The sequence below is a fragment of the Vulpes vulpes genome, chromosome 4, assembly GCF_048418805.1.
Source record: "Vulpes vulpes isolate BD-2025 chromosome 4, VulVul3, whole genome shotgun sequence".
Taxonomy (NCBI): domain Eukaryota; kingdom Metazoa; phylum Chordata; class Mammalia; order Carnivora; family Canidae; genus Vulpes; species Vulpes vulpes.
Window position 1 is genome coordinate 57,997,590 of NC_132783.1, and position 26,650 is coordinate 58,024,239.

General features: G+C 38.4%; 2 protein-coding genes across 6 annotated transcripts; one reads left to right on the forward strand and one right to left on the reverse strand.

Annotated features, from left to right (window-relative positions):
• The first annotated feature begins 876 nt into the window (after window positions 1-876).
• On the forward strand, window positions 877-22,874 carry ABRAXAS1 (abraxas 1, BRCA1 A complex subunit). Of its 4 annotated transcripts, XM_072755771.1 has the most exons (10): window positions 936-1,051; window positions 2,055-2,213; window positions 3,284-3,374; window positions 6,982-7,018; window positions 9,942-10,008; window positions 12,392-12,585; window positions 13,567-13,686; window positions 14,621-14,705; window positions 17,241-17,355; window positions 17,738-18,275. In XM_072755771.1, exons 3-10 carry the CDS (start codon window positions 3,344-3,346, stop codon window positions 18,169-18,171), a joined length of 1,083 nt encoding a protein of 360 aa, XP_072611872.1. In that variant the 5' UTR covers window positions 936-1,051; window positions 2,055-2,213; window positions 3,284-3,343; the 3' UTR covers window positions 18,172-18,275. The 4 variants fall into 4 exon arrangements, with proteins under 4 accessions (XP_025853950.1, XP_072611872.1, XP_072611873.1 ...); XM_025998165.2 differs by lacking the exon at window positions 2,055-2,213 and having other exon boundaries at window positions 877-1,051; window positions 17,738-22,874; XM_025998167.2 differs by lacking the exons at window positions 936-1,051; window positions 2,055-2,213 and adding an exon at window positions 1,449-1,567.
• Window positions 21,655-26,330, reverse strand: MRPS18C (mitochondrial ribosomal protein S18C). Of its 2 annotated transcripts, XM_025998168.2 has the most exons (6): window positions 26,185-26,329; window positions 25,286-25,338; window positions 23,702-23,785; window positions 22,662-22,719; window positions 21,853-21,912; window positions 21,655-21,770 (listed from the first exon to the last, which is right to left on the reverse strand). In XM_025998168.2, the coding sequence occupies exons 1-6, from the start codon at window positions 26,282-26,284 to the stop codon at window positions 21,694-21,696; spliced, it is 432 nt and encodes a 143-aa protein (XP_025853953.1). In that variant the 5' UTR covers window positions 26,285-26,329; the 3' UTR covers window positions 21,655-21,693. The 2 variants fall into 2 exon arrangements, with proteins under 2 accessions (XP_025853953.1, XP_025853954.1); XM_025998169.2 differs by lacking the exon at window positions 22,662-22,719 and having other exon boundaries at window positions 26,185-26,330.
• Window positions 26,331-26,650: the final 320 nt, after the last annotated feature.

A 26,650-nucleotide genomic window follows, 5' to 3' on the forward strand; every position in this document is an offset into this window, starting at 1 on the left:
CTTTTAAAAAAGGGGGGGCAAGATAATTTTAGGTAATAAACCCAAAATTCTATAAATCTGTTTTCAAGGTGTTATTCAGCAAACATGGCTGCCACACAACAAAACCCAGAAATGTGCAATGCTAACTCGATTCAGTAGTCTGATATTTTTGCTGACTTTTAATCATTTAAGCTTTACATATTTGTGGGTGGAATATCGTCAAGCCCTGGTCATCCCACTCCCCTTACCACTGATATCAAATGACCCAGCCCAGCGTGGCTTACATACCATTTAATGTCAGAACAATGCTTATAATCAGCGTATTCCTTCAATTACTCAGAGTCCTTAGTTTTCTAAAACTTAGCAAACCTTCAAGGAAACCCAAATCGCCCCAACGCGCCCCCACGGGATGGAACATCACTGAAGAGTTCTGGAAGAGACGATTTCTGACAGGGTACTAGTATTCTAGAAGTTTCGGTGAGCAGAAGGCAGTATCATGCACTTTGAAACCATGAACACGGCACTTCCATTGTGCTCCTGCAATGATACAAGCAACGCTCCTGTCAGCATCGTCCAGTCTTTACAACCTGCGTCTGTGCCGCGGTCGCTCAGCAGCAGCGGGCCCGGGCCCCCGAACGCGTTCCGTCGTGTTCTGCACAGGCGTCCCTACACCCAGCGGCCTTTAGGGCGAAGTCTGCACCTGCACCGGGGCCGCTCTGGGACTCACGCCTCGCCGCGCGGGAGGAACCCAAAGCGCCCTGCCCGGCTTACCCGGGGCCGCGGGGCCGCCCCCCCCGCCCCCACCGCCCCCACCAGCAGAGGGCGCCCACGCCTCTCCGGGCCCGCCCCCTCGGCGGCGGGCGCGGCGTCCTGTGCGCAGGCGCAAGCCCCGCCCCCGCTCGGCCCCGCCTCGCCGCCGCGACGCCGAAGGACCCGGCCCGGCGTGCCCCGCCTCCGCCCCGGCCGGCGCTGCGCTCGCGGAAGCATGGAGGGCGAGAGCACGTCGGCGGTGCTGTCCGGATTTGTGCTCGGCGCGCTCGCGTTCCAGCACCTCAACACCGACTCGGACACGGTGAGCCGAGGGGCGAGGCGGGCTCCGGCGTCGCCCCGGAAGAGGCCCGGCGCGCGGGCGCCCCCCCAGCCGCCGTTGCCCGGGCCGCGCCCACGAGCTCGCCGACGGCCGCCCGCGCGCTCTCTGCCCTGGCGCTCCGCCCCCTCCGCCCTCCGCCCCCCGCGCCCTCCGCCCCCTCCGCCCCGGGCCGTCCTAGGTGTGCCTCCCGCCGCCTGGGCTGTCCCGGACGAGCTCTCCCTCCTCCTCCTCCTCCCCGGCGTCTAATTTCCCCGACCGGAGTGTCCCGCTCGCCGCCGTCTCTCTTCCAGCAGTCCCGCCCCTTTTTTCTCTGGTGAAAGTTGGTTGTGGAAGGATGGCGGGGCCGCAGAGCGTTCTCCCAGCTCCGCCGGGACGGTGGCCGGTTAACGTTCCGTTCCTGACGACCGGCAGTAGTTCTCCAGGACCGCCGGGTCTCTCGTGCGCGGCGGCGGCCGTGCGTGTCTGTGGAAGTGGTGGGCTAGTGAGCAGTCGTGGAAGGTGCGTCCAGTCAGCGGCGGTTTCCCAAACCTAGTGGGCGAGCAAGTCTGACTTGGTAGAGCAGATTGCCGACTTGGCTTGCAGTGGTGTCAAATTGATGGAATTGTGAGGCCTCTGATGCATTCAGTTACCATTAAAATACTTCAGCTTATCCTCAAGTATTAGTTACTCTTCTGCTTCTGCCAGGTTCAAAATCTCCGGGTGCAGTAGTAGTGTAAATACAGTACACGTCTTAAAAAAGAACTTGTAGGAAGTCGGAGAAATACTCAAACTTTGAGCCTGAGAAGTAGTGTGTTCTGCTTAAGTGCTTAGTATGCGAGTACAGTTTAGAAAATACCATACTGAACAGAGCCTTCTAATTTCTGTTAGATAATTGTGCCCTTCACTTTACAAGGTCTGTTTTATCCAAAATTGCTTTTTGGCACAATCCTGATAAGGTTGGAATTGATATCTTTCATGTCTACAATTTTATTTTATTTTTTTAAAGATTTTATCTATTTATTCATGAGAGACACAGCGAGAGGCAGAGACACCGGCAGAGGGAGAAGCAGGCGCCTTGCGGGGAGCCCGACGTGGGACGGTCTCCAGGATCACGCCCTGGGCCGAAGGCGGCGCTAAACCGCTGAGCCACCCAGGAATCCCCCATGTATACAATTTTAAATAACCTTGTAAAGTAACACCTAGCTAACAGCAGATATATGGCGATTTAAAATGTGTAGCTGTGGAAATTATTTTGGAATATCTTACTGCGAATATAAACAGAGTGGATCCTTAATCTCTGTAGCTTAAAATATTAGCCCTTGAGAAGTACCATGGAATTAGGCCCTTATTTCTTACATCTTTAAAAGGTGGTTTTCCAGACAGCTGTACTTGCATTGACCCTGCTTCCTTTCCCAGGGTTTGCCTAGAACACTGAACTATATAGAGTTCTGGATTTTCCCCCCTAGATTCCAGGAAAGACTCACATTATTGAAACATTCTGTTTGTGGTTTTTTAACCACAACAGTTAATGATGGTGGGTGGGGGGCAGCATTTTTAACTACTCATAAAGAAGAGACCTTTATCGTCTCTTAAGCATATAGACTCTTTAAATGTGCCAAGTAAAATATTTGAAAAATCTGAAATTCAAAGACCTCATTACTGTTGTGGCAAATGTCTGCATTTTTAAAACAAACAGGGCTCAACAGCTCCTTTTAGAAATCAGACTGAATTCCAGATGTTTAATATTTTGTACAATTTTTTATCTAAAAACACTAATCATTGTGTTACTTAATAGCTCAGAAGCTTCTACTGGCTGCTAGAAGAAGCACATGCCAGTAATCCAGAGTCCTTGACTGTTTACTTGGGATGTCCTGTTATTGGCGCTACTCCTATTTATGATTTCATTACTCAGAAAAGAGAGCCTTCTCTGTTCAAGGCAAACTGCTCTGCTCCTCCTTCAAACATTGTATGCTCATTCCTGGCTTTAAGCCTTTAGTGTTACAGGTGTGGTAAAATCCTGGTATTTACAATCTCTTGTCATTTTATTATTTTATTTGCAGTCTCTCTACTGTTCATGTTTCCCAATTACACTGGAAGTGCACCTGGTTTTTTACATACCTGGAGCTGTAGCACACACTTTGTATACATTGTGAAACACTTGGGAAGTATTGGTTAGTTAAGTGAGTAGTAAGTCAATCACGGTATTCTATATACTGCTTATTTTTATCCTTATAGGAAGGTTTTCTTCTTGGGGAAGTGAAAGGTGAAGCCAAGAATAGTATTACTGATTCCCAAATGGATGATGTTGAAGTTATTTATACAATTGGTGAGTCATTTATTTCTGTGTCTCTTACATTTGGTAGTTTATGCTGAATGGGATCAGCATAAATTATTTCTTAAGTTGCTTTAAAAAATAAATAAAACATTTTAAAGCAGATTTTACTGCATTCATTTATCAATGAAAATTATGGCTGTGGACTGCTAAAGCAAGAGTGTGGGACATAGGATGCAAATAAGACTACTGTGGGGAAACAAGGATGGAGTAGCTCCTGCTCATGTTTAAGTGTCAGGAAGATGGCCCAGCAAAAGGTGAAGGAACCAGCAAGCAAGACAAAATAAATAAAACAGTTCAGACAAAAACATTGAATGCTGCAGAAAAGTTGGAAGAGGAAAAATGAAAAAAAAAAAAATGGTGATTAGATCACTGAAAACCTTAAGTAATTTGTGAATTGTAATGAGGGAAAGGCCAGCCTACAGAGGGGTTGAGGAGAGGGCCCTGAAGCACCTGCAGCAGATGGTAGCTATTCTCTCAGGAAGAAAGGGAAAGGGGAGCTTTAAAATGTATAGGGAGTTTTCTGATTATCTAACATATAATTTTTTCTAAGCATATTTTGAAAAACAATATTGGTGGTGTGCTACATAAAAAATGTGGCATCATGACATCAGATTGTGTCATGACCACTTCCCCATGTTAAACAATCCTGTCATTTTTTATGACTGCATTGTATTCTTTAGTGATTTCAGCAGTCCTTTAAATTATAATCAGTTGTTTACAGTTTTTCATTGTCCTAAGTTACACTACAGTGAACATCCTTATACATTTTTCTACATTTGTTATACATAGATTCCTGGGGGTGGTATTATGGTACCAAAAGGTATGAGCATTTTTAAGGTTCTTGATTAGTATTAGCAAATTGCTTTCCAGAAAGATTGTATCAGTTTATATTCCTGTATGTCATTTTTTGTTTGCCACTTTAAAAGGTTAAAAATGGAAGCATATGTGTAAATTTACATATGTACATAAATGTATATTTATGTAAATACAGAAATTCAGTCTCAGACTCTTTGGCAACCACTGGTTTATAATATTTTTTTGCTCATTAACAAAACATAAGTATATAAGTGTGTATATATTTTTACTTACACAAATGGGATTATACTATTCTCATTGGATAAATAGTTCCAAGATAAATATCTCTACGGATACTGTTCTATTAGGACAGAATAGTATCATTGTGTATAGTCTGTCCTAATGGCTCTATATTCCCACTGTATCTATGTTCCATCACTTATGTAATCAGCTATGAATGACTTGTTGTTAATACAAACAATATGATAAACAGTTTGCCTTGAGTCTATTGGAAAGTCAAATTCCTTGTAGACCATTGTCTTTGGAAAAGTCATGCTATCTAAAGACTCCACAATATGAAAAAATAAAAATAAAAAAAAAATAAAGACTCCACAATATGTAAAAGTGCCTAGGTCCCCATACTGTTCCCACCACTAGGTATTATATTACCAATCTTTTAATCTTTGCCAGTTTGATGAGTGAAAAGAAGTAATTTTAATTTGTATTTCTTAATTACAGACGAGGTTATATGTTTATTACTTTGGGGGCAAGGACAGGTCTATATTGCATGCTTTGACTGTATTTCTGCTGAATTATTTTGGTTTTTCTTACTGATTTGTAATACCATGTTACAGCTTAAGGTAGTTGGCCTTTTGTCATGTGTTATCCATGTTTCTATAGTTTGTGATTTTACTTTGTTAATTATATATATTTTTTTCTGTTCAGACACAGCTTTATTTTTTAGATTTATTTATTTGAGGGAGGGAGAGAAAGTCTTAAGAAGCAGGCTCTGCACAGGTTGGAACTGACATGGGGCTCAAATCTCAGGACCCTGAGATCATGACCTGAGCTGAAACCAAGAGTCTGGTGTGCTTAACCAGCTGTGGCACCCAGTCGCCCCCAGACACAAGCTTTAAAAACCAACTCATGGGGCATATTTTCCCTCTAGCTGTAATTGGCATGCCACCCAGGGTAATCAAACATATTTTGAGGAGTTTAATTAAGTAGCCATTTATTGAGCAACTCCATTATGCTGTGAACAATGCTAAGCTTCAAGGTATTAGGCAAGTGCTGTAGGAACATGTAAGTATTTGCTCAGATTATTTTAAAATGTTGGATCATTAACGAGTAAAATCCAAGATCTACAAATTACTATACTGCTTTGGTTAATGATGTTTTCATCATTTTTTTATTTTCCCTTATCTATACCAGTGTATATTTGGCCAGTTATCAGTAACAAAGACTGTTTCTGTCAGTTTTGTTTTGTTCTCCACACAGGGATTTATCAGGGTAACATACATTTGCTAGAAGAAAAATGTCTAAAGAAAATGATCACTTTTCCTTTTTTAAATAGAATTATTTTTATTAATATACACATAAAGTTATTGAAATGATTTCATGATTTCAGTCTCTCTAAAGATGGCACTTGAAGGTACAAACCTGTAGAGGTATCTCCAGCCTTCAGATGTTTACATGAAGAAATTATTCAACAGTTTTGATAATGGGTTTCCTCATCTAGCTGAAGATTCACAGATTCTCTGTAATCAAACTAATGTCTTTGATTTAAGTGACTAAAAAAATTTCTAGTAATCTGGCTAGGATCTGACCAAGGAAGAGACGCATAAATAGAACATGTCACAGGAACTATCTCAAATAGTTGATTGTTGTTGCAGTGATCCAGAAAACTATGTCTGGTAAATTTGTTTTTTGACACAAGGGACACTTAAAAGTGGGAAGCCTAGAAGAACTTGTATTGTCTTTGTTGTTGTTTTTAAAGTAATCTCTTCACCCAGGGTGGTGCTCAGATTCACAGCCCTGAGATTAAGAGTCACCTGCTCTGCTAACCGAGCCAGCCAGGTGCTCCAGAACTTCTATTCTCTTGATAAGTTTCTGTGTTACCAGATGTGGATGTTTCACTCCTGTTTTTCCTTGAATAATTTTGAAAGATCCGAAAGTTTGGAATGATCGAGGGGACACCATATTCATCTTGATGCTTTTTACAAGATTTATAATGGTGTCTTATGCAATAGAATTTAATCTTCATTGCACAGCATCTGCAGCTACCAGTATTTAGATGTATTTAGATGTATTTTTATTAACAAGAATAAAACTTACTTCCTAAAAGATACCATTTTTTTTTCTTCGTCTATAGTTAATATTGACAAATCCTTTATGAAGGAACTACTTGGGATAACAAAAGATAATCCCTTAAACAGCTGTTGTTGTCAATGAGTAAAACTAGAGCATAACCTTTCTTAGAATTCAATGAAAATATACCAACTTTGAATTGATCTCTTGTGTTGCTGTTCATTATTAAACCTGTTTAGAGGGAATGTAGTGTTCTAGTTAAGCCTGAGACACTGGGTTTGAATTTTGGCTCCACCATTCTTTCCACCTATTACCGCATCTTTAAAACAGAAGAAGGAATGATAAAACATCTGTCTCATAGGTTTGTTGTAAGGATTATATGAGATCATGTTAAAGTACTTCTTTGAAGCTATGTGATATTTATATATGAAGTGCTCAATATATACTATTTAAATGATAATTAATGTAATCATAGCACAAAATTCCTTTTTTCCAGACATCCAGAAATATATTCCATGCTATCAGCTTTTCAGGTAAGTAGTAAGAGGCAGTAAATGATCCATTAAGAAAATTACTGTCTGTAAATGAAGTAGTTTTTAAAACAAATACCTTAATTATCCTTTATACATAGTGGTACTGATAAAAAATAAAAGACTTTTAAAGGAAATACCTGAAAAGTCACTTGTTCATTTCAACTCTAATAGTTCTTTCTCTGTATTTATATGCTTGCTTTAGCTGTACTCCGCACACTCTCTCAGGTACCAGTTTACCTAGAGGATTGCTTTTCTCACACCCAGCACCTCATCGCATATTTTGTAAATTCAGTGACACATTCTCATACATCAACAGCAGCCCTCTTTCTACTCTTTTATTCGGCTTATTTCATCATTTGTCTTCTCACTTATCACATATTTATTAATCTTTTGTCTGTTATTTGATTAGATTCTTTATCCAGCCTGCTTCCTGTTGCCTTCCTATGGTGAAAATTTGTGTTTTTAGTCCACAGATAGTAATAGTCCTAATAGGCTATGATATTTTTAAAAACTTTTCACTGAGGTATAACATACATACAGAAAAGTACACACATAAATGGATTTTCAAACACTTGTAACCATAATATGTAGTTTTGATGAAATAGCTTTGATTTCTATAAAACGTATTTGAAAAATCAGCATTACTATCTTATAGTCACACTGTATGTACACATTGCTAAGATTGTGTGAGAATTGCAGTGGAGCATGTGGTAAAGGTGAAAAAGATCTGTGGTAAGAGATGACAGAAATGAAGACTTTGGTCTTAAACTGCTATACCAGAAAGAGATAGAGCTTGGGATAGTGTTTTACATACAGTGGACATACAAAAATATTTGTTGAATGAGGGATTCTTGGTGGAGACTCATAAAAAATACTTCCTTGGGGTACTCTGGACCAGCAAAAGATTAGGAAGGAAGAGTGAAAAAAAAAGTGATTCAGTATTTACTGGCAACTGCCTTAAATAACTATGCCAACTTAATAAAATCTTAGAATGGAGGAAGCCCATCTGATTCTCAGCCTTTTAGCTTTACAAGATAAAGGGGAGGAAGGCATAAGGAGAACCACCTGAGAAGGCTGTCATTCAGCAAAGTTCATGATATAACCAATGCCACAGAGCTGGTTAATGGTAGGGCAAAAACTAAAAGAATGAGGATTTCTTCAGTTCTAATCCAACAGCATACCATGGTGTTTCTTCCTCGTTTTAAATAATAACAGGTAAACATGTTAAAGCCTTTTGATACATACTTCTTGGAGTCCCAGTTGGATAAGCTTTAATACCCACTTTTTATGTACCAATACAGAGCATGGCAAAGTATGGCCCATTTTTATAGGGCCGTCTATGAATAGTTAACATTTTTTTAAAAATATTTTATTTATTCACAAGAGACACAGAGGCAGAGACATAGACAGAGGGAGAAGCAGGCTCCCTGCAGGGAGCCCGATGTGGGACTCGATCCCAGATCCTGGGATCAGGACCTGAGCCAAAGGCAGATGCTCAACTGCTAGCCACCCAGGCATCCCGAATAGTTAACATTTTTTAAGGGTTGTTCAAAAAAACAAAAAGAAAAGAGGAATATGCAGCAGAGACTGTGTTCAGCAAAGCCTAAAATATTTACTATCTGGCCCTTTAGAGAAAAGTTTGCCAGCCCTGCTTTAATAACATTGCTTCTCAGTTTTCCACTGAAAAACACTGAATCTCTTATCAAGAATCTAAAGGATAAACACCTGGAAAACAGTCCACTAAAACCTAAAACTTAGTCACTTAAAAAATTATGCATGAATTCTGCACAGTATATATTTCTATATAAAAATGCCCCCATCCCAGGAACTTAACATAAAATCAGTACTTGCACAGAATGTGTACACTGTTATCCTATTATTTCTTGGTGTATTGCCTTATGTCTCAGTTTGAGAAGTGGGAAGTGGATCATGCTAGAGAAATACAGGAATAAACTCTTGTATTCAGAGTATTCTTGTTAGAATAAGTAGGTAAAGTGGAGGGATATGTTTGATCAGTTGAAATCCCCTTTGGGTAGGTGGAGCACTTCATTTTGTCTATTTTCCCATTAAAATTTTTTGATGGAAAATTTTTAATGTCTTTGTAAGTTTAAAAAATCGCTTATTAGGATATTTTTTTTCAGTTTGACATAACTAAAATTTTCTGAACACATTAGAACTGCCAGTAAAAGCCTATTGTGAATATTCTTTATAAAGGATTTTGCATAACAGATATTTCACCATCATAGAAAAGAATATTGTTGATCACAGTGAATGTGAAAGGGAGGAAAACATTATCTGCAATCCCTGTTATTGGAGAGGGAAGAAAGCTGGAATAAACACTTTAGAAAATTTTAGAATTATCTTTCAATTCTCCCTACATCTTTGACTTTCCAACAGAACAAAGACCACAAAACTAAACCAGTATCTAAACCGCTTGCTCCCCTCCCTCAGCCCCAAAGCCAACTAACTCCTAAAGCACTTCTCAACTTGAAAGAAGTAAAGCTTTTGGAATTTGCAGTGAATAAACTGTCTTTGTGTTGTTGTGCTTCATTACTCATACATTCTTTTGTATGTATCAACAGTGTAAAAAAAAAAAAGTTTTAAGTAAATTGTGAATGAACTGTGAACTGGCTATGTAGACTTTAAAACTTCTTATATTTAATGGGTAGTTTGTTTTAAGCTTAATGTGATGCCCAGACTTCTTGAAGTTTCTCCAGTCCTTTTCCTTTCTTGTTGCTTATGGGCCTCATATTTCTACCATTTTAAGTTTGTTAATTTGAGAACTTTCTCTATTAATATTTTTAGAACTTCATCTGACTAGCAAGTGGATATATGGATTTTGGTTTGGTAAGGGGTAACTAAAAAGTGCTAATAAGATCATATTTTTAGCCAATTTGAAATCCTTTTATTTTGGCTTTTACAGCTTTTATAACTCTTCTGGTGAACTAAATGAGCAAGCACTGAGGAAAATACTATCGAGTGTCAAAAAGGTATTCCCTGACTTAACCTTTTTTTTGTTTGTTTGGTATTATATGCATTATTTTCAGCTCCTAAAAATGTATAATACTTTAACAACTTTGAAGCAGCATTTGTCTTCACAGTGTCCTTTAAAGCAGGTGAGGAAAGGCTTGTTCTTTCCAGAAATCCAAAGTTTTGCCCTGAGAGCAAAACTAGTGATTTAAAGTATTGATTTTGTTCTCATCCTCAGCTATTCTAATTAGCATCAATCCTTTCCTCTTCTGCATCCCTACCATATCCTTTGCTAGTATCATTTATCCTAGGACTTAATTCATTACTCTTTTTTTTACATGGCTGCAGTTACTAGCACTTAGCTACGTAGAACTCTCCACAGCATTTTGGTGTTTAGTTAAGACTTGTTGAGTGATCAACAAGTATTTTGTATTTTCCAAACACAATATGGGGAGGGGGGTACTTAAAACATTTTGATCTCTGAATTGAGAATAAAAGTAGATTCAGTAAAAGAAGTTTTCTTTTCTTTTTTTAAGATTGTATTTATTTATTCATGAGAGAGAGAGAGAGGAAGAGACACAGGCAGAGAGAGAAGCAGGCTCCATGCAGGGAGCCCTGGCCTAGGACTCCAGGATCACACCCTGGGCCAAAGGCAGAAGCTCAACCGTTGAGCCACCCAGGCATCCTGTAAAAGAAGTTTCTTTCAAAAAACATCCTTTGATGAAAATGCTTTGGGCTTCTCCCCCAATTGTATTTGGTTATTTAAAATGTACTTCTAGGGGCAGCCCGGGTGGCTCAGCGGTTTAGTGCCCGCCTTCAGCTCAGGGTGTGATCCTGGAGACCCGGGATCAAGTCCCATATCGGGCTCCCTGCATGGAGCCTGCTTCTCCTCTGCCTGTGTCTCTCTGTGTGTGTGTCTCATGAATAAATAAATAAAATCTTTAAAAAAAAATGTACTTCTAAAAACTATTTAGTTTTAAAAAGAGAATCCAGGGTTCCTGGGTGGTTCAGATGGTTAAGTGTCTGCTTTCCTCTCAGGTCATGATCCTAGGCTCCTGGGATCGAGCCCCATATTGAGAAGGGAGCCTGCTTCTCCCTTTCCCTCTGCCTCTCCCTCTTGATCATGTTCTGTCTCTGTCTCAAATAAATAAAATCTTTTAAGAAGTCCTTTTAATTTCCTCTGTTAAAAGTTGCTGAAGTTGTCATACACATCTGTAAGCAAAGTGGTTGCTTTTATAATTATTTAATTCTTGGTGAATGAGATTTATTTTTCCAGTTAAAAAGAAAAAAAAAAGAAGTTTAGGGGGATCCCTGGGTGGCTGAGGGGTTTAACGCCTGCCTTTGGCCCAGGGCGTGATCCTGGAGTCCTGGGATCGAGTCCTGTATCGGGCTCCCTGCATGGAGCCTGCTTCTCCCTCTGCCTGTGTCTCTGCCTCTCTCTTTCTCTCATGAATAAATAAATAAAATCTCAAAAAAAAAAAAGTTTAATACTAAGAAGTTTGTTCAGATATTAACAGTTTATAAAACCATTTCATATGATCTTACTCCATTTTGAAACCAACTCTGTTGGATAGGTGATAGCAGTTAAAAGTTGTTGGATTCAGTTTACTTATTTAGCAGACCAAGTACCCAAACAGGAAGTTAACTTGTTTTCATTGACATTTTCTCTATTTAAAGATTTGACCAAAGACTAAGATTTTAAGATTTTTATTTATTTGACAGAGCTAGAGAGCATAAGCAGGAGGAGCTGTGGAGGGAGAGAAAGAAAAGGCTCTCTCTTGGATTATGGGGCTCAATCCCAGAACCCTGGGATCATGACCAGAGCTGAATGAAGGCAGATGCTTAACTGACTGAACCACCCAGGTGCCCCTAAAGACTAAGATTTTAAAAGAGCAAAAATAACCATAAAGAAACTAGAGGAATTTAGGAATTTTTTTTCTCATGTATACTGAGTAAAATCGTAGCCCTCTAACTGAATGGAAAGTAATCTGACTGTAAGTCAGTTTGCCTGCTTTATAAAAGTAAAGTGTTAGGGGTACCTGGGTGGCTTAGTTGGTTGGGCATCTGCCTTTGGCTGGGGTCATGATCTTGGGGTCCTGGGATCAAGCCCTGCTCTGTTGGGTTCCCTGCCCAGTAGGGAGTCTGCTTCTCTCCTCCATCTGTTCCCCCACCAGCTCATGCTCACTCTCTCTTGTTCTCTCTCAAATAAAATCTTTAAAGTAAAATTTTAAAAAATAAAGCGTATACTTAAGTTTGCGCTTTGTTTATATATGTCCTAAATCTTGCTAAATTTAAGAAAGCCATTTTTAAGGCTGTCAACTTTATTGCTTAATTATGATAGTAAGACACAATAATTGTAACCATTAAGGTATACACCTGATATTTTTCTCTATTTTCTCTCAGGCTGTGGTTGGTTGGTACAAATTCCGACGTCATTCAGACCAGATCATGACATTTAGAGAGAGACTGCTTCACAAAAACTTACAGAAGCATCTTTCAAGCCAGGAACTTGTTTTTCTACTGCTAACACCAAGCATAATAACAGAAAGCTGCTCTACTCATCGGCTGGAGCATGCCCTATATAAACCTCAGAAGGGGTAAGTGTTGGCCAGTCACTGGCTATTTTCAGTTAATAAAAAAATATACCCAATGTTTTTTTTTTTAAAGATTTTATTTATTCATAGAGATGCAGAGAGAGAGAGAGAGAGAGAGGCAAAGACACAGGCAGAGGGAGAAGCAGGCTCCATGCAGAGAGCCTGACGTGGGACTTGATCCAGGGTCTCCAGGATCACGCCCTGGGCTGCAGGCGGCGCTAAACCGCTGCGCCACCGGGGCTGCCCTACCCAATGTTTTCATTTACTTTTTGCCTCTTATCAAATATTTTCAAATATTATTGCATTACATTGTAACAATAGCCCTCTGAAGTTGGACTACCATATTTCTTTATAGATGGAAAAATGGTTAGATAAAGAAATTAGAAGCCCAGTATGGAATGGGTTTCTTTGTTTTAGGCACTGAGGATTTGTTATTATTTACCATAAGATGGAAAAAATAGGTGTATGTTAGATACTGGTTGCTAAAAGACATAGTATGGAACTAAGCCTTGGTATTTGAGCAGGTTTTCTCTAACCTCTGCAAGGAAGCGAGGTCGTTCTTGCTGGCCCACAAAAATGAGTTAGCCACTCTCCCCGCCCCCCCAGGTTATATAAATAACATTCTCATGGAATATGAGGATTAAGTAAAAGAGTACCAACTAAAATTAATTTTATTATTCATGGAAGACAGAATAAATCTCAACAATACTGCCTATTTTTACATGTTAAAATAGCCGTTAAAGTACTATTTTCACACAACTATCTTAAGGCTGTGCACATTTCACCACTTTTAAAAGGTATTTGCCTCAAGTCAGTAAATTTTATCTTGAGTAAGTAGTATAGTATATAGTATATATGCGTTTTTATATGTATTTATATGTATTATCTGTACATAATATATATAAGTATATATGCGTTTATAATAGGTGGATAGTAATATTTCACTTTATTCTAATTTTACACTTCTAAATTTTATTTCTTCAGGCTTTTTCATAGGATACCTTTAGTGGTGGCCAATCTGGGCATGTCCGAACAACTGGGTTATAAGACTATATCAGGTTCCTGTGAGTCTACTGGTTTTAGCCGAGCAGTAAAAACACATAGGTGAGATTCTTCAACTGCTTCCCCTAACTTTACTCCTATTTGTTTTTTAACATTAATTTTTTATTACATAGAATAAAAATGAAAGGAAAACTGACCATCTTCCTCAAGTAAACCAGACTTTTTTCCTTTCTCCACATTTCCTTCCAACACTTGTACGTTTATAATATACAAAAAAAGGGAAGGGGGGTTGTTGTGTAGCCTGTGTGTGTCAGCATGTGTGTTCTAAGAATAGTAGCTAGTCTCAAAATAATTTTCTAAGGCAGCAATTTAGATTATAAAGGCATGAAATTAGACTGAATATTAAGTAATGACAGAATATGAGGCTTTATTCATAGGCTGTTAAGCTATAACTTTGTGTTTATTAAGGGAATAGTTAATATCAGAAATAACACTGGTAGTATAGAGTGCTTACTAGAGTGGAAATTGAGAATAAAGGACTAGATTTTTATTTATTTTTGTGTTCCATAAAGATTAACAGTTTTATAGAAATTGAATACCACATTTCATTGATTCTGAGGTGCAGTTTTACATTTATCTCAATTGGGGTATTTTACAAACTATGCCTTCACCTTTTTTTTCTTTTTGGTATATAAAATAATGTTCCCACTTTGAAACAGTGATGACTTAAATTCATTTAAATATTTTAAAAATTGACTGGTCCCCATTGCCAAGAAAGAACCCCCCTCCTTCCTACTTCAGTATTTATTTTTAGTTAACCTCTTTTGAGTCGTGGCAATAGTACTTAAGAGGCTTCAAAGTCTGCTAATGTAAAGATATACGAACTAAGTTTTTGCTGTGAACAAGGAGGTTGACAAAATATCCCTACAAAACCAGTATAAAAAGAATCTTCTTTTGCTCAACTACAAATAAGTTTTTCATTGTTGCATTAAAATTAGTTCTGTATATTTGCCTGACAAAATGGTAATTTTTACAGCTCTGAATTTTTTACAGAAGATGGATCTTTAAAGGAGGTACATAAAATAAATGAAATGTATGCTTCTTTACAAGAGGAATTAAAGGTAAGTTAACATTCAGACACTTAAAGACTACTTCTAGAGTTCATATCAAATTGATAACTGAAATCTTTTAGAGACAACTTGACATTTATTTGGATTTATATTTTTGTAACAGTTTAGGTTCAGTAACAAAGACCTCAATCTCAGTGGCCTACAAAAACAAAAGTTGTTTCACTAACAATACCTTGGCTGTAGTTTTGCTCCTGGTATAATTGCCATCTTCATTCTAGGTTCCAGACTGAGGGAGCAGCCCTCATGTGGGATGTGGTCTTCTCATGACAATAGAAACAAGCAAAAAAGCTGGTAGAAATTCACAACAGCTTTCAAAACTTCTGCTCAGAGCTGGCATGTCATTTCCACTCACATTTCATTGGCCAGATTATATATCCCTATTTCATGGTAGTAGTCAAGGATATATAATCCTTTTACAGGATATAAAGGGAAGTAGTATTTGAGAACAAAACAATCTACCACAGTACTAAATTCTATCTCATTGTATCAGTTGAGAAGTAGACCTCAAGATAGGATTAGACATGTAAGAGATTTATTAGGCCTGAGAAGGATAAAGGGGGAGGAGCAAGAGCAGGCAGGGAGACTTGTAATGCTGAGTCTGACACCTGAGAAAGGAGACAGTAAGGGAGGACAGGTGGTTAGAGAGAACTTTAGACTGCAGGGCCAGAGAGGTCTCAGCCAGTCTGATGGGAGTCTCAGCAAAGTTGTCCTACAGGGATGGATTTGTACCTAATACTCCTATTGGTTAAGAGCAGCCTAGGAGAAGTGTGGCTTCAGTAGTGGCCCCAAAAGTATGGTCACTGGGACTGTTATTCAACTACTCAGATTTCCATTTAGAGATAGTATATTCCATGGCCACCATACCCATGGATATAGTACATGAAGAGAAGTTAATACATTTTACACTACTAATATTGCACACTATTTTTTAATGTGAATAATACAGGAATCTTAGAGAAACATCCAGAATCCCATTGTTGTAACATAACTATTTTCACTTTGCCACATTTTCTAGTTTTTTCCAAATACATACATGCTTTTACATAGTTGACAGTGATGAGGACTTACAAACTTGTGTCATGATTTTTATTTTATGTCATTAAGCATTTTTCATTTTAAAAGCATTAAGCATTTTTGCTACATATTCTCCAGGATCACGCCCTGGGCCGAAGGCAGGCGCTAAACTGCTGAGCCCACCCAGGGATCCCCATATTCTGTAGTTATTTTTAATGGCAGTATATTTCATATAGCAATATATTAGAACTCCTATCTCAAAAGTACTAACTTGGGCTAAAATAGGGAATGTAAAGGTATGTTACAGAAACTGTAGGCAGAAAGCATCTGAGCTTCAGGAAAGGATTGGAACCAGAAGCCTGAATGCCATCAGAACTTACTTTTTCCCTTTTTGTCTATACATCGGTTTCCTTCATAGTATATACAGATCTGTTTGTTCATTCACTAGCCAGCCAGAGAACCGCATTTAGATCTATTCAGAAGGCATTAGGATTTGCCAGCTGGCTATGAGGTAGCTCTGCTTGGGTCAGTTGGGGTGAAAGCTGGTCAAGGAGTTACTGGTGAACTTTTATGGCATGGTAGACAAAATGGTGAGAAGTAGGCTGGGCAGACATCCTAAAATGTATCCATTTTAAAGCTAAGTGTGGAGTAAAAAACTAACATTTTAAAACTAGATGTAACAACCTATTACCCAGTGATTAGAAATTAGTTACTTTTGATTTGGTATACTTAGAAACATTATCTTATATAAATTTATGTTATTTACTTTAAAATATATTCCCAAATGAAATCAAAGAGTATTTAATTAGTGTTTAAAATTGATGACATGTAAGGCCAGCCCGCTTTTCAAAAGTAGTTTCTTTTATACCAATTAAAAGTCTGTAATAGTTTTCTTTCATAACAAAACATACTTTTCTTTATTGTCAGTTTCTTAAATGTTTGCAGTAAATATGCATCTCTCAAAATACTGTTATTTTTTTCTTTCAAAATAACAAGGTTTTTTTTGGTTTTTATTTGTGTATTAAGCAGATAACTTGTACAATAAAGCTGTGTATAAATGGGAAGTTAATACATCCGGAAAGCATTTTATAAATAGAAAGCACCATATAAGTGCTTGTTGAGTTCTTTCAGAAAATAGCAAAACAAAATAAAATATTTATAAGGGGCCAGTAAGGGGCACCTGGGTGGCTCAGTTGGTTGAGAATCTGACTGTTGGTTTCAGCTCAGGTCATGATCTCATGGTTGTGGGATTGAGCCCCAAATCAGGCTCCAAGCTCAGTGTGGAGTCTGCTTCAGATGATCTCTCCCTCCCACTCTGCCCTTACTTGTGTGCTCTCTTTAAAAAGGAAAAAAAAAAAAAAAAAAAGATCTTAAAAAAAAAAAAATATCTATATATATAAAGGCTAACAATACTTGAGACTGTGTACCACAAAGGATTTTCTATAATTTGTGAACCAAGTTGATTCCTACACAACTTGGAATTTTATCTATGCCCTTAATTTCATTTTGCAGAGTATATGCAAGAAAGTAGAATACAGTGAGCAAGCAGTAGAGAAACTACTAAAGGATGTAACCAGATTGAAACGGGAAATTAAAAAAAGAAAACAGGCACAAACCCAAGCAGCACGTAAGTAAAAAGTTTACACATAACTACCTTTTGTGCTTTAAAAGAAATTTTCACTGATGTGAATTATGGATGAGCTGGCTACAGTAACTGATGAATTTATCAACCTTAGGGTTAAAAATAGTTTTATTAATACTTTTAAATCTTGTTAACAAAGAACTTGGTATTACTATAGCTTTACTATATTGTTGATATTAAAAAATACAACTTAAATTTTCTTTTAGAATATAGTGGCATGGAAATTAGAACTTGGGATTATGCATACCACTTTTCTCAATTTAGAGGATTTGATATAACTGTTCAGTTGAAGTCTTTGACATTACCAACAAATAATACAAAAGCTTTGTAGAACAAATATTATTTTGAATTGTTTTATTTTGTTTAGGAGAGAACATCGAAAAAGACCCTCAGGAGAACATTTTTCTTTGTCAAGCTTTACGGACCTTTTTTCCAGATCAAGAATTTCTTCATTCATGTGTTATCTCCTTGAAAAACAGGCATATCTCTAAAAGTAGCTGCACTGCCAACCACCAGCTCAATGTGATAGACAACCTGACCTTAATGGTAGAATACACTGATGTTCCTGAAGCTAGCCCAGCTAGCGGCACACCACAGATGCTTAAACGTAAAGCTTTAGATACTGATGATGGATGGCAATTGAAGAAGTCACGGCTGTTAGAGATACAAAACAAACCATCTAAAACAGATCCTGATAGTAGTAATCAAGAAAAAGCATCCACAATGAGCAGCCCAGAAACAGATGAAGACATTGAAAAAATGAAGGGTTCTGGTGAATATCCACAGTCTCCTACATTTTGATCCTTTTAGACCAAAAGGAGATCTTTAATTAGCTGAAGGGTAAAGCCATTTATATTGTTTTTATCAAATCCAGGTATTTGCAGAAATACATACATTCTAGTGCATTTATTTCTTAAAGTACTTTATTTTAAAACCATAACCTTTTTTGCCCCCCCCACCTTAAAGATTTTAAGTAATTCCTCCACCTGACATGGGGCTTAAACCCACAACCCCAAGAGCAAGTCACACATTCCACCAACTGAACCAGCCAGGTGCCCCCTGCCCCCTTTTATGAAACTCTTGAGGGAAAAGCTTAAGTGATATTCTTTTAAACTTCTATAGCATTCTTTTTTTTAAAGATTTTTTTTTAATTTTTTATTTTATTTTTTTTACTTATTTATGATAGCCACAGAGAGAGAGAGAGAGGCAGAGACATAGGCAGAAGGAGAAGCAGGCTTCCTGCAAGGAGCCCAATGTGAGACTCAATCCCAGATCCCAGGATCATGCCCTGAGCCAAAGACAGACGCTCAACCACTGGGCCACCCAGGCGTCCCACTTCTATAGCATTCTTTAGAATTGGAAAAGACTAGCCTTATTTTCATGATAGGAAAAGAAAAAAAAGATGTCTAAGGTAATATGAAGTATATTTCATTTTTAAGTCATAATTCCTGCTCTTTAGGTTATAAATGGCTGGGGTTGCCAGATAAAATACCAGAAAACATGCAATATTAGGCATTAAAAACTTACTCATTGTTTAAGTGAATAACTGAATTTGAATTCAAATTTAATTGCATGTCTTATATTTGTTTGCTAAATCTGGCAGTTCTAATTATGGCAAAACTATAATGCAGCAGCACAAATACCTCTCCCTAGTCTAGAGTCCTCTACACAAGTGAATCCAGAATTTGAGTACAGAACAAGCCTGGTAATGCAGTGTGTCTGAGATCAGTAGCTGGTCAAGTAGCTGAAAAGGCCAGTTCAAGTAGGGCTCAAAAATGGAACATATATGTATATATGTATACATATGTCTATCACAGATTTCACTATAACATAAGGCAGAATTGTACCTTCATTTGCCAACCTTTTGTTGTAGAACTAGGAACTTTTCTGGGAGTATATTGTTGTTCCTATGTAAATCATATTCCTTACTTAACCTTTACAATTCCCAGTTTTAGTTTCTTTAAAGTGAATTAATTTAAAGAAACCTGAAAGCAAAGCAACCTAAGTACAAAACACTACTTTTTTCATTTCACAGCACCCTCCTACTTCCAGCCTTCAGTTGTCCTAACCACACCTAACTTGACAACTGTTTTCTTAAAGCTATTTTTTTTACAAGCCTTTCAAAAGCATTTACTTCGTTTTCATTGCAACAATAACTTTGATGCTTATACTTCATTAATACAATGACAAACAAGTGACACAGGTCTGGGAACAAAATAGCTGACTCTTGGCAATGTAAAACTCAATAGGTTTGAAGAGTCATGGGCTTCAGTAATTCAGTAAGTTGGTTAAGTGGAGGTTGGCTAACAGCTTTTATTGTGCTTTTGTATTTGTCTTTTTCATAATTGTGAGAATTTTCCATCAAGCCTATATATCATATGAAGCCTTCATGTTTTACTCAGTGGATGAAATACTGGACATAGACTTTGACCATTGCTTTTCTATCTGCTACTTCCTTAGTGACAACAAATTCATAGCTACTATCAAAACTGTCTTTTATCTGTGTTAACATGCATTAGTTACCATGGGGTGCTAATGAAGCCCACGTAACAGTAGGGATGGCCTGTACAAATAATGAGTTTCTGTTGGGATTGCTTAACTGGTTGCCTAAGAAGCACTGTAGTGTAACATCACCAGGCAGAGGGGTAATATGTTGGCAGTCTGAAGCCTAATTTAAAAATAACCACAAACATCACTAGAGCAAATAGAACACCATATAGAATGCAGATTAGGACTAAATGCAATAAACAACTAAACTACTAGAGGTCACCAGAACACAGGACTGCTGGTTGACCTGTGAGCTGGATTGAAGCAAAGATTCTCACCCCCTCCTGTCTTTGGAATGTACATTTTGCCTACTGTTGACACACTGGGAGCTGTTCCAAGGACATAGACTTTAAAAAAAAGTCAGGTGTTGACACCATTTGGGTTGTGTGTGTGACTGAACCCAGTTAAGGTCTCAGTATAAACTTTTAAGAGTGGAAGGCAGGTGCAGAGATCTACTTGTCTTGTGGCTACCCAAGACAAACTTCCTAAGTGAGTTACCTTGCTTATTAAGCCTGCCTCCTACACACCTGGAGCTGTCTGCCTCTTCAGTCTTTCCCTGCCCTCCATGTACCAGTTTATAAACCAACAGATAAAACAGGCTAGACAAATGCAGAAGCAGTAAGTAACCAACATAAGCAAATGTCTTCTGAAGACCATAGCTTAAGATTTTTCGAAGGCTGCTTACAAAGACTCTTCAGAGTTCACTTTGTTAAAACACTGTATAGAATGTTACTTGAGTCATATTTGTACACAACAATCCATCTTTGAAGAAAGATGCTAAACTTTAAATCAGAGAATCTTGCTGAGGTCAGTCAATACTGGCTAAACTTCCATAATTTAAGTTTCATGACCCACATTTCAGGGTATTAAATGAAAAGAAGGAGAGGGGTCCTTATCTCCCCCACCAATTATCATCTTTTGGCGATTAGTTTGTATCACTGGACTAAGATACAACGACATAGTCCTAGACCATCTACCTATGGATCATTTTAAAAATGCTATGTTTTAGGATAGACTAGCCCAGGATTAAATGTTAGATCCTGTGACTGTGCTACTACCCATCCCCATGTAAAAGCTCTACAAAGGGAAGGTCCACTGTCTTAGCCAGGAAAACTTCTGTTAGTTAGAAAATCTGAGCAATTTCAAATCCACACCCTGTCACGTGGAATTTGTACATTGATACAAGCATTCCACCTTCATGCACCCATATCCCTTAAATCCTATTTATAAGACAGAATCTGGGCCTGATGGAAAATTACAATACAAATCATTCCTTCCATATTTAAAATCCCAATGAGTTGTTTAAGCTAACTGGGACCATTGTACAGTACCAATTTTTAAAATTTGTATGTATGTATGTAAAATGTAATAAGTATTAACGTTTTAAGTAATTTGTTTTCTTTAAAACAGTGAAGAGGAAGCTTTACTTAAATACATTTTCCTTATGAGATTTCAGTTATTAATTAAAAACAATACTTGGGGATGCCTGGATGGCTCAGTGGTTGAGCATATGCCTTCCACCCAGGGCATGATCCTGGAGACTTGGGATCAAGTCCCACACCGGCTCCCTGAATGGAACCTGCTTCTCCCTCTGCCTAGGTCTCTGCCTCTCTATCTCTGTCTCTCATGAATAAATAAAACTTAAACAAAAGCAATTCTTTGATAAGATTTAGCCTATTTTCTACCCAAAGTTTATTAAATCTTATCATTTGGATCAGTATTAGAATCATACAACCATTTATTGTAAAATATGTTTATTGATAAAACTCATGTAATTTACTCCCGATACTTGATGTTACAAACTTTAGGGTCTTTGAGAAATGCAGGATCCTTGTATGTAACTGGCATAAACCCTGTAAAAAAGATAATGAAAGTGCTTCACAAAGATAATGAGCAAAGTTTTAATTAGCTCAATTCAGTTTTTCAGGTGCTTACCCATTATTTGAGCTCTCTTAATTGCTTTTGTGATTTCTTTCTGTTTCTTCCCACAAAGACCTATAAAAAAATGCTTTCATATTCATAAAAAATATCAACACTCAAAAAATGCATAACAACTAGGGACACCTGAACGGCTCAGTGATTGAGCATCTGCATTTGGCTCCGGGTGTAATCCTGGGATGCAGGATCTGGAATCCAGGATCCTGCATCAGGCTTCTTGCAGGAAGCCTGGTTCTCCCTCTGCCTATGTCTCTGCCTCTCTCTTCTCTGTGCCTCATGAATAAATTAAATAAACAAATAAATAATCTTTTTTAAAAAAAATGCCTAACTACTTATCTTAAGGCAAGGTCGGAAAACCTGTAAATAGCCAGGCAATAAATATATTAGGCTTTGCGGGCCATACAGTCACTGTCATTTTTACTCTGATGTAGCTCACAAAGCAGCCATAGACACAATGTAAACTAAGCTACTTACAAAAACATGGCAGAGCAGACTTGGCCTGTAGGTAGTAGGCCCCTGGCTTGAATAAGTAATCCAGGAATTATTACAGTATACTGTAAAACATCAATGCAATTTTCTTAAGTCCTAATTTTTTTTACATGTCCACCTACAGTTAACTCTGAGCATAAGACGACATGTAAAATAATAATCCTTTTGGCCTACAAAGAGGCCTTCTCAAAGTACCTGTAGTATTTGGTCTACTATTGATTTATAGCACAACTTGAAAATTTGACAAAACTTTTCTTAAATAACAGAGATAGATATGTATAATCTTTTATAAGTTGCTATAATAGAAAACAAAATACCTGTTATGTGCCTTCCATAAATGCATCCAGTAAATGGAGAAATAAACTGGGACAAAAGCTGTTTTGAGTTTTTTTTGGAGGAGAAAAAAAATTTACATCAATACATTTGTTTAATCTTGGTTATGTAAATTAAAGAATTATATATTACTTTCAAGTTATGTAAAGGTTTATTAATTTCAGACAAACTTCATGAAATAAAAATACTAAACTGTGCTCATTAATAGATCATCTTTTTAAATGAAAAAAAAAAATGACTACTAAAGTTAACATCTCTTATCCAGTGTGTCAAGATAGATTGATGTGCACATTTTTTCAGTACTAAAGCTGTTTTCCTGACTTTTCCACAGATACTTCTAACAAGGCACTAAGCATTTCATCTGTCATGATAGGCTACTACATTGTGTCAGACTACATACAGTGAGGTCTTCAAGAGATACAGGTACATCAGGCCACTTGCCATAATTTATGTTTTACTAATTTAAACTCTAGTACTTTTCAGGAACTGGGCATTGTTCCTGGCACTACACATAATGCTCCTGATACAATGCACCTTTAAAGTTCTTGGCTTTGCTCCTAAGGCAGCTACTAACACTTTATGCTGTCAGTATACTAATTCCAGCACCATTATCTCCCCAGATTTGCCACTTTTAATTTGCTGAGCCCTGGACAATAGATAAAATTACATTTGAAGCAGTTATATCAGTAGTGTTATCAGTACAGAGATCAAATTTACCAGAGGAGCTTTTTCCAAACTGTTCAACTCTACTAAGAGTCACTGTATAGTAAGCTATTGGTGACTCTCAGGGCAGACAAGGGAAAGAAACACTGACCTGAAGTAACAGTAGATGAGGGAGAGCCAAAGGGCTCTCATTTGAATAGAGATGCCTTATACATAGAAAACGATATTTGAAATTATGAAGTTACTAAAACAGGTGCCTCTACACAAAGCCTGTTATAAAACTGACTTGATTCTCCTTAGTTATGACTAACAAAGCAAATCCTAAAATCAAATGTCATAGTGAAGTAAAACCATATCTCACCTGTACATTCTTATAATCCACACGTTTTCCACACAAGATACATTTTTTAAGAGGCTCCTTATAAGGATTTTCCATTGGAATGGGCTAAGATAAAGGAAAGAAAAATCGGATAATACAGCTTAATGTGTTAAATTTTTAAAAATTAAATCTTAAAGATACCAATTTTAATCTATCCAAAGGATTAGTTGTACCTTTCTTAATATGAAAGGTAAATGCAACAGCTTGGGTTACAGAAGAAAAATTGGTGTTTCTGAAAAGGAATCACCATTTTAAAGATTTCAGTGTGTTCATATTTTGTACAAGTATTCTGGTTTGGCTAAAGAGGAATTAAATCATCAAGGAGGATTCTGGGATAAAATACAATCTTTGGAGAAAACAAAGGTTTATCAGAGAATAACTTTTATGGCCCCAGATTGCTTTATACATTTATGTCATCCTTTTTGGTTTTTCTGTCTTCACTACTGCCTCTAATTCTCTGTCACCTTTCTATAATCGGTATAGGCATGTCTCCATCAAGAGATTCTTAATCTAGAAATGGCTTTAAAGCCCTTAGCCCCCTGTAGTTGTATGCAAAATTTCAACTGAATGAGACTGAGCATTTTTTCTGAGAGCCTGTATTTCGTCAGAACCTTAGGGGAATTTATAATCTATAAAAGAGCTCTAGTAATTTCCTTTACTCTCCTGAATTGTGGTGTGCATTAATTAGATGGCCAAGAAGGATGCTCAAGGAACTAGAGGAGTTATGTGTTTTCCAACTCCTCAAACTTTCTTAATCTAATTTATATGCAGGTCACACGTAATGACTATGTCTCTTCTTTACAGGGTGCTAATTGCTTTGCCTGGTTTGACTAGTGTCAAATCATCTTTGCAGGTGGCAGGAAAACCTACACTGGCCAAGTCCAATGCTTGGACTTGAAACCCATAAAAATATACCTACAGGCTAAAAGAAATTGTATTTAATGTCCTAGTATAGAACTGTAATTTTGATCCTTCACTTACTCAAATACCCACTCCCCACTCCCAGTACTAAATGGGACAGAGAACTGAATCTACAATAGGGAAGAGAGCTAAGGCATAGGTATACATTGCAATCCCTCTGTTGGATATTCTGCAATTATCGCACCCACCAAAACTACCTTTTTTAATTTCCAAAGCACATATTGTTAAATTTAAGATCTAGGAAGAAAAATATGGTGTTAGACAAGTGATGCTTATTAGGAATCTAGGTTCTCTTCAAATCTCGTGACAATTCACCAGTGAATTATAATTTTTAATCTCAGATTATCCTCTTGTTTTGTCCTCCAGGTGAACTCTATTCAAATAGTTAAAATATAAGAATTTGGTCATATTTGCAAATACCTTTAAAAAGGAAGGTAAGAGGGACACCTGGGTGGTTCAGTGGTTGAGCGTCTGCCTTCGATTCCAGGCAAGATCCTGAAGTTCTAGGATCGAGTCCCACATTGGGCTCCCCGCATGGAGCCTGTGTCTCCTTTGTCTGCCTTTGTCTCTGCCTCTCTCTCTCTCTCATGAATAAATAAAATCTTAAAAAAAAAAAAAAAAAAAAAGGAAGGAAAATAGTCTTACCAGGTCCTCATTGCTGGCTACCTGTTCATATTGTGAACAACTTCTCCAAAGCACTGCAATTAAACAGCAACAAACCAGTTATTTTTGTTAGCTCAGCAACTTCAGAAAGATGTTTAAGATGAACGTGCTTTCCAAGGCTTTGGGGGAAAGGCACGTATTTCTCCACCCCTACCACCTCTCACCAGCTCTCTTCGTGAAATTTATTTTCCCTTCACTCCATGGTTAGAGACGGACTTTAAGGCATATACTTCCGGGGAAAGCAACAGAAGGGCACTGTTATACCAAAGGAAAAATAACAGACCCCCTAAAGAGCAGGTATTGACAAGATGCAGAAATGAGAGCCCATTGAGAGCCCACGTCACAGTGTCACCCTGATAGGGGACTTTAGACCACTCCCGTGCTACTGGGTGACTGGGGATGTCTCTTCCTTGCCAATTCTACCTGGAGCTCTCAGGCAAGTCCCTGCCTCTTTTTGAGAGTCACGCGGTCAGTCTTTTCTGGACATTCACGCCTCCTTCTGCTTTAAAATACTAGCCATGGGTCATTAAAGATTCCCCCCATCGGGATCCCCGGGTGGTGCAGCGGTTTGGCGCCTGCCTTTGGCCCAGGGCGCGATCTGGAGACCCGGGATCGAATCCCACATCGGGCTCCCGCTGCATGGAGCCTGCTTCTCCCTCTGCCTGTGTCTCTGCCTCTCTCTCTCTCTCTCTCTCTCTCTCTGTGTGACTATCATAAATAATAAAAAAAGAAAAAGATTCCCCCCTATCTTGGAGAAGCTCTTAATCGCCTAGAAACCGGCGTCGTTTAGCTGATAGGAACAAGTCCCCCAACCTAATCAGCGCTACGCCAGCAGCTGCAATGGCGCACAAGAGCGGTGGATATGGATATGGAGGCTGTACCCGCAGGAGTCCCAGGATCTGTGAGGCAGAGAGCGGCCTTTAGGAAGTGCGCCGACCTCTTCCTCCCCAGAGCACCGCACACCGCAGCCAGAGCCGCCATGGCTCCTCGCTCCTCCTCTTCCTTTCCTCTTTCCAAAGCGTCCTGACAAGTCCCCTCCGGTGCTCTTCCCCTGTTGGCCCGGTACTCGGTTCAAAGGTTCCGCCCGCCAACAAGAGAAGACGTGGGAAGGTTTTCTTTTCTTTTCTTTTTAAAGGTTTTATTTATTTATGCATAAGAGACACAGAGAGAGAGGCAGAGACACAGGCAGAGGGAGAAGCAGGCTCCATGCAGGGAGCCCGACGTGGGGCTCGATCCCGAGTCTCCAGGATCATGCCCTGGCCTGAAGGTGGCGCTAAACTGCTGAGCCACCAGGGACCCCTCGGGAAGGTTTTCAATGCGCCTGCGCAGCACCGTTGCTTTCTAACC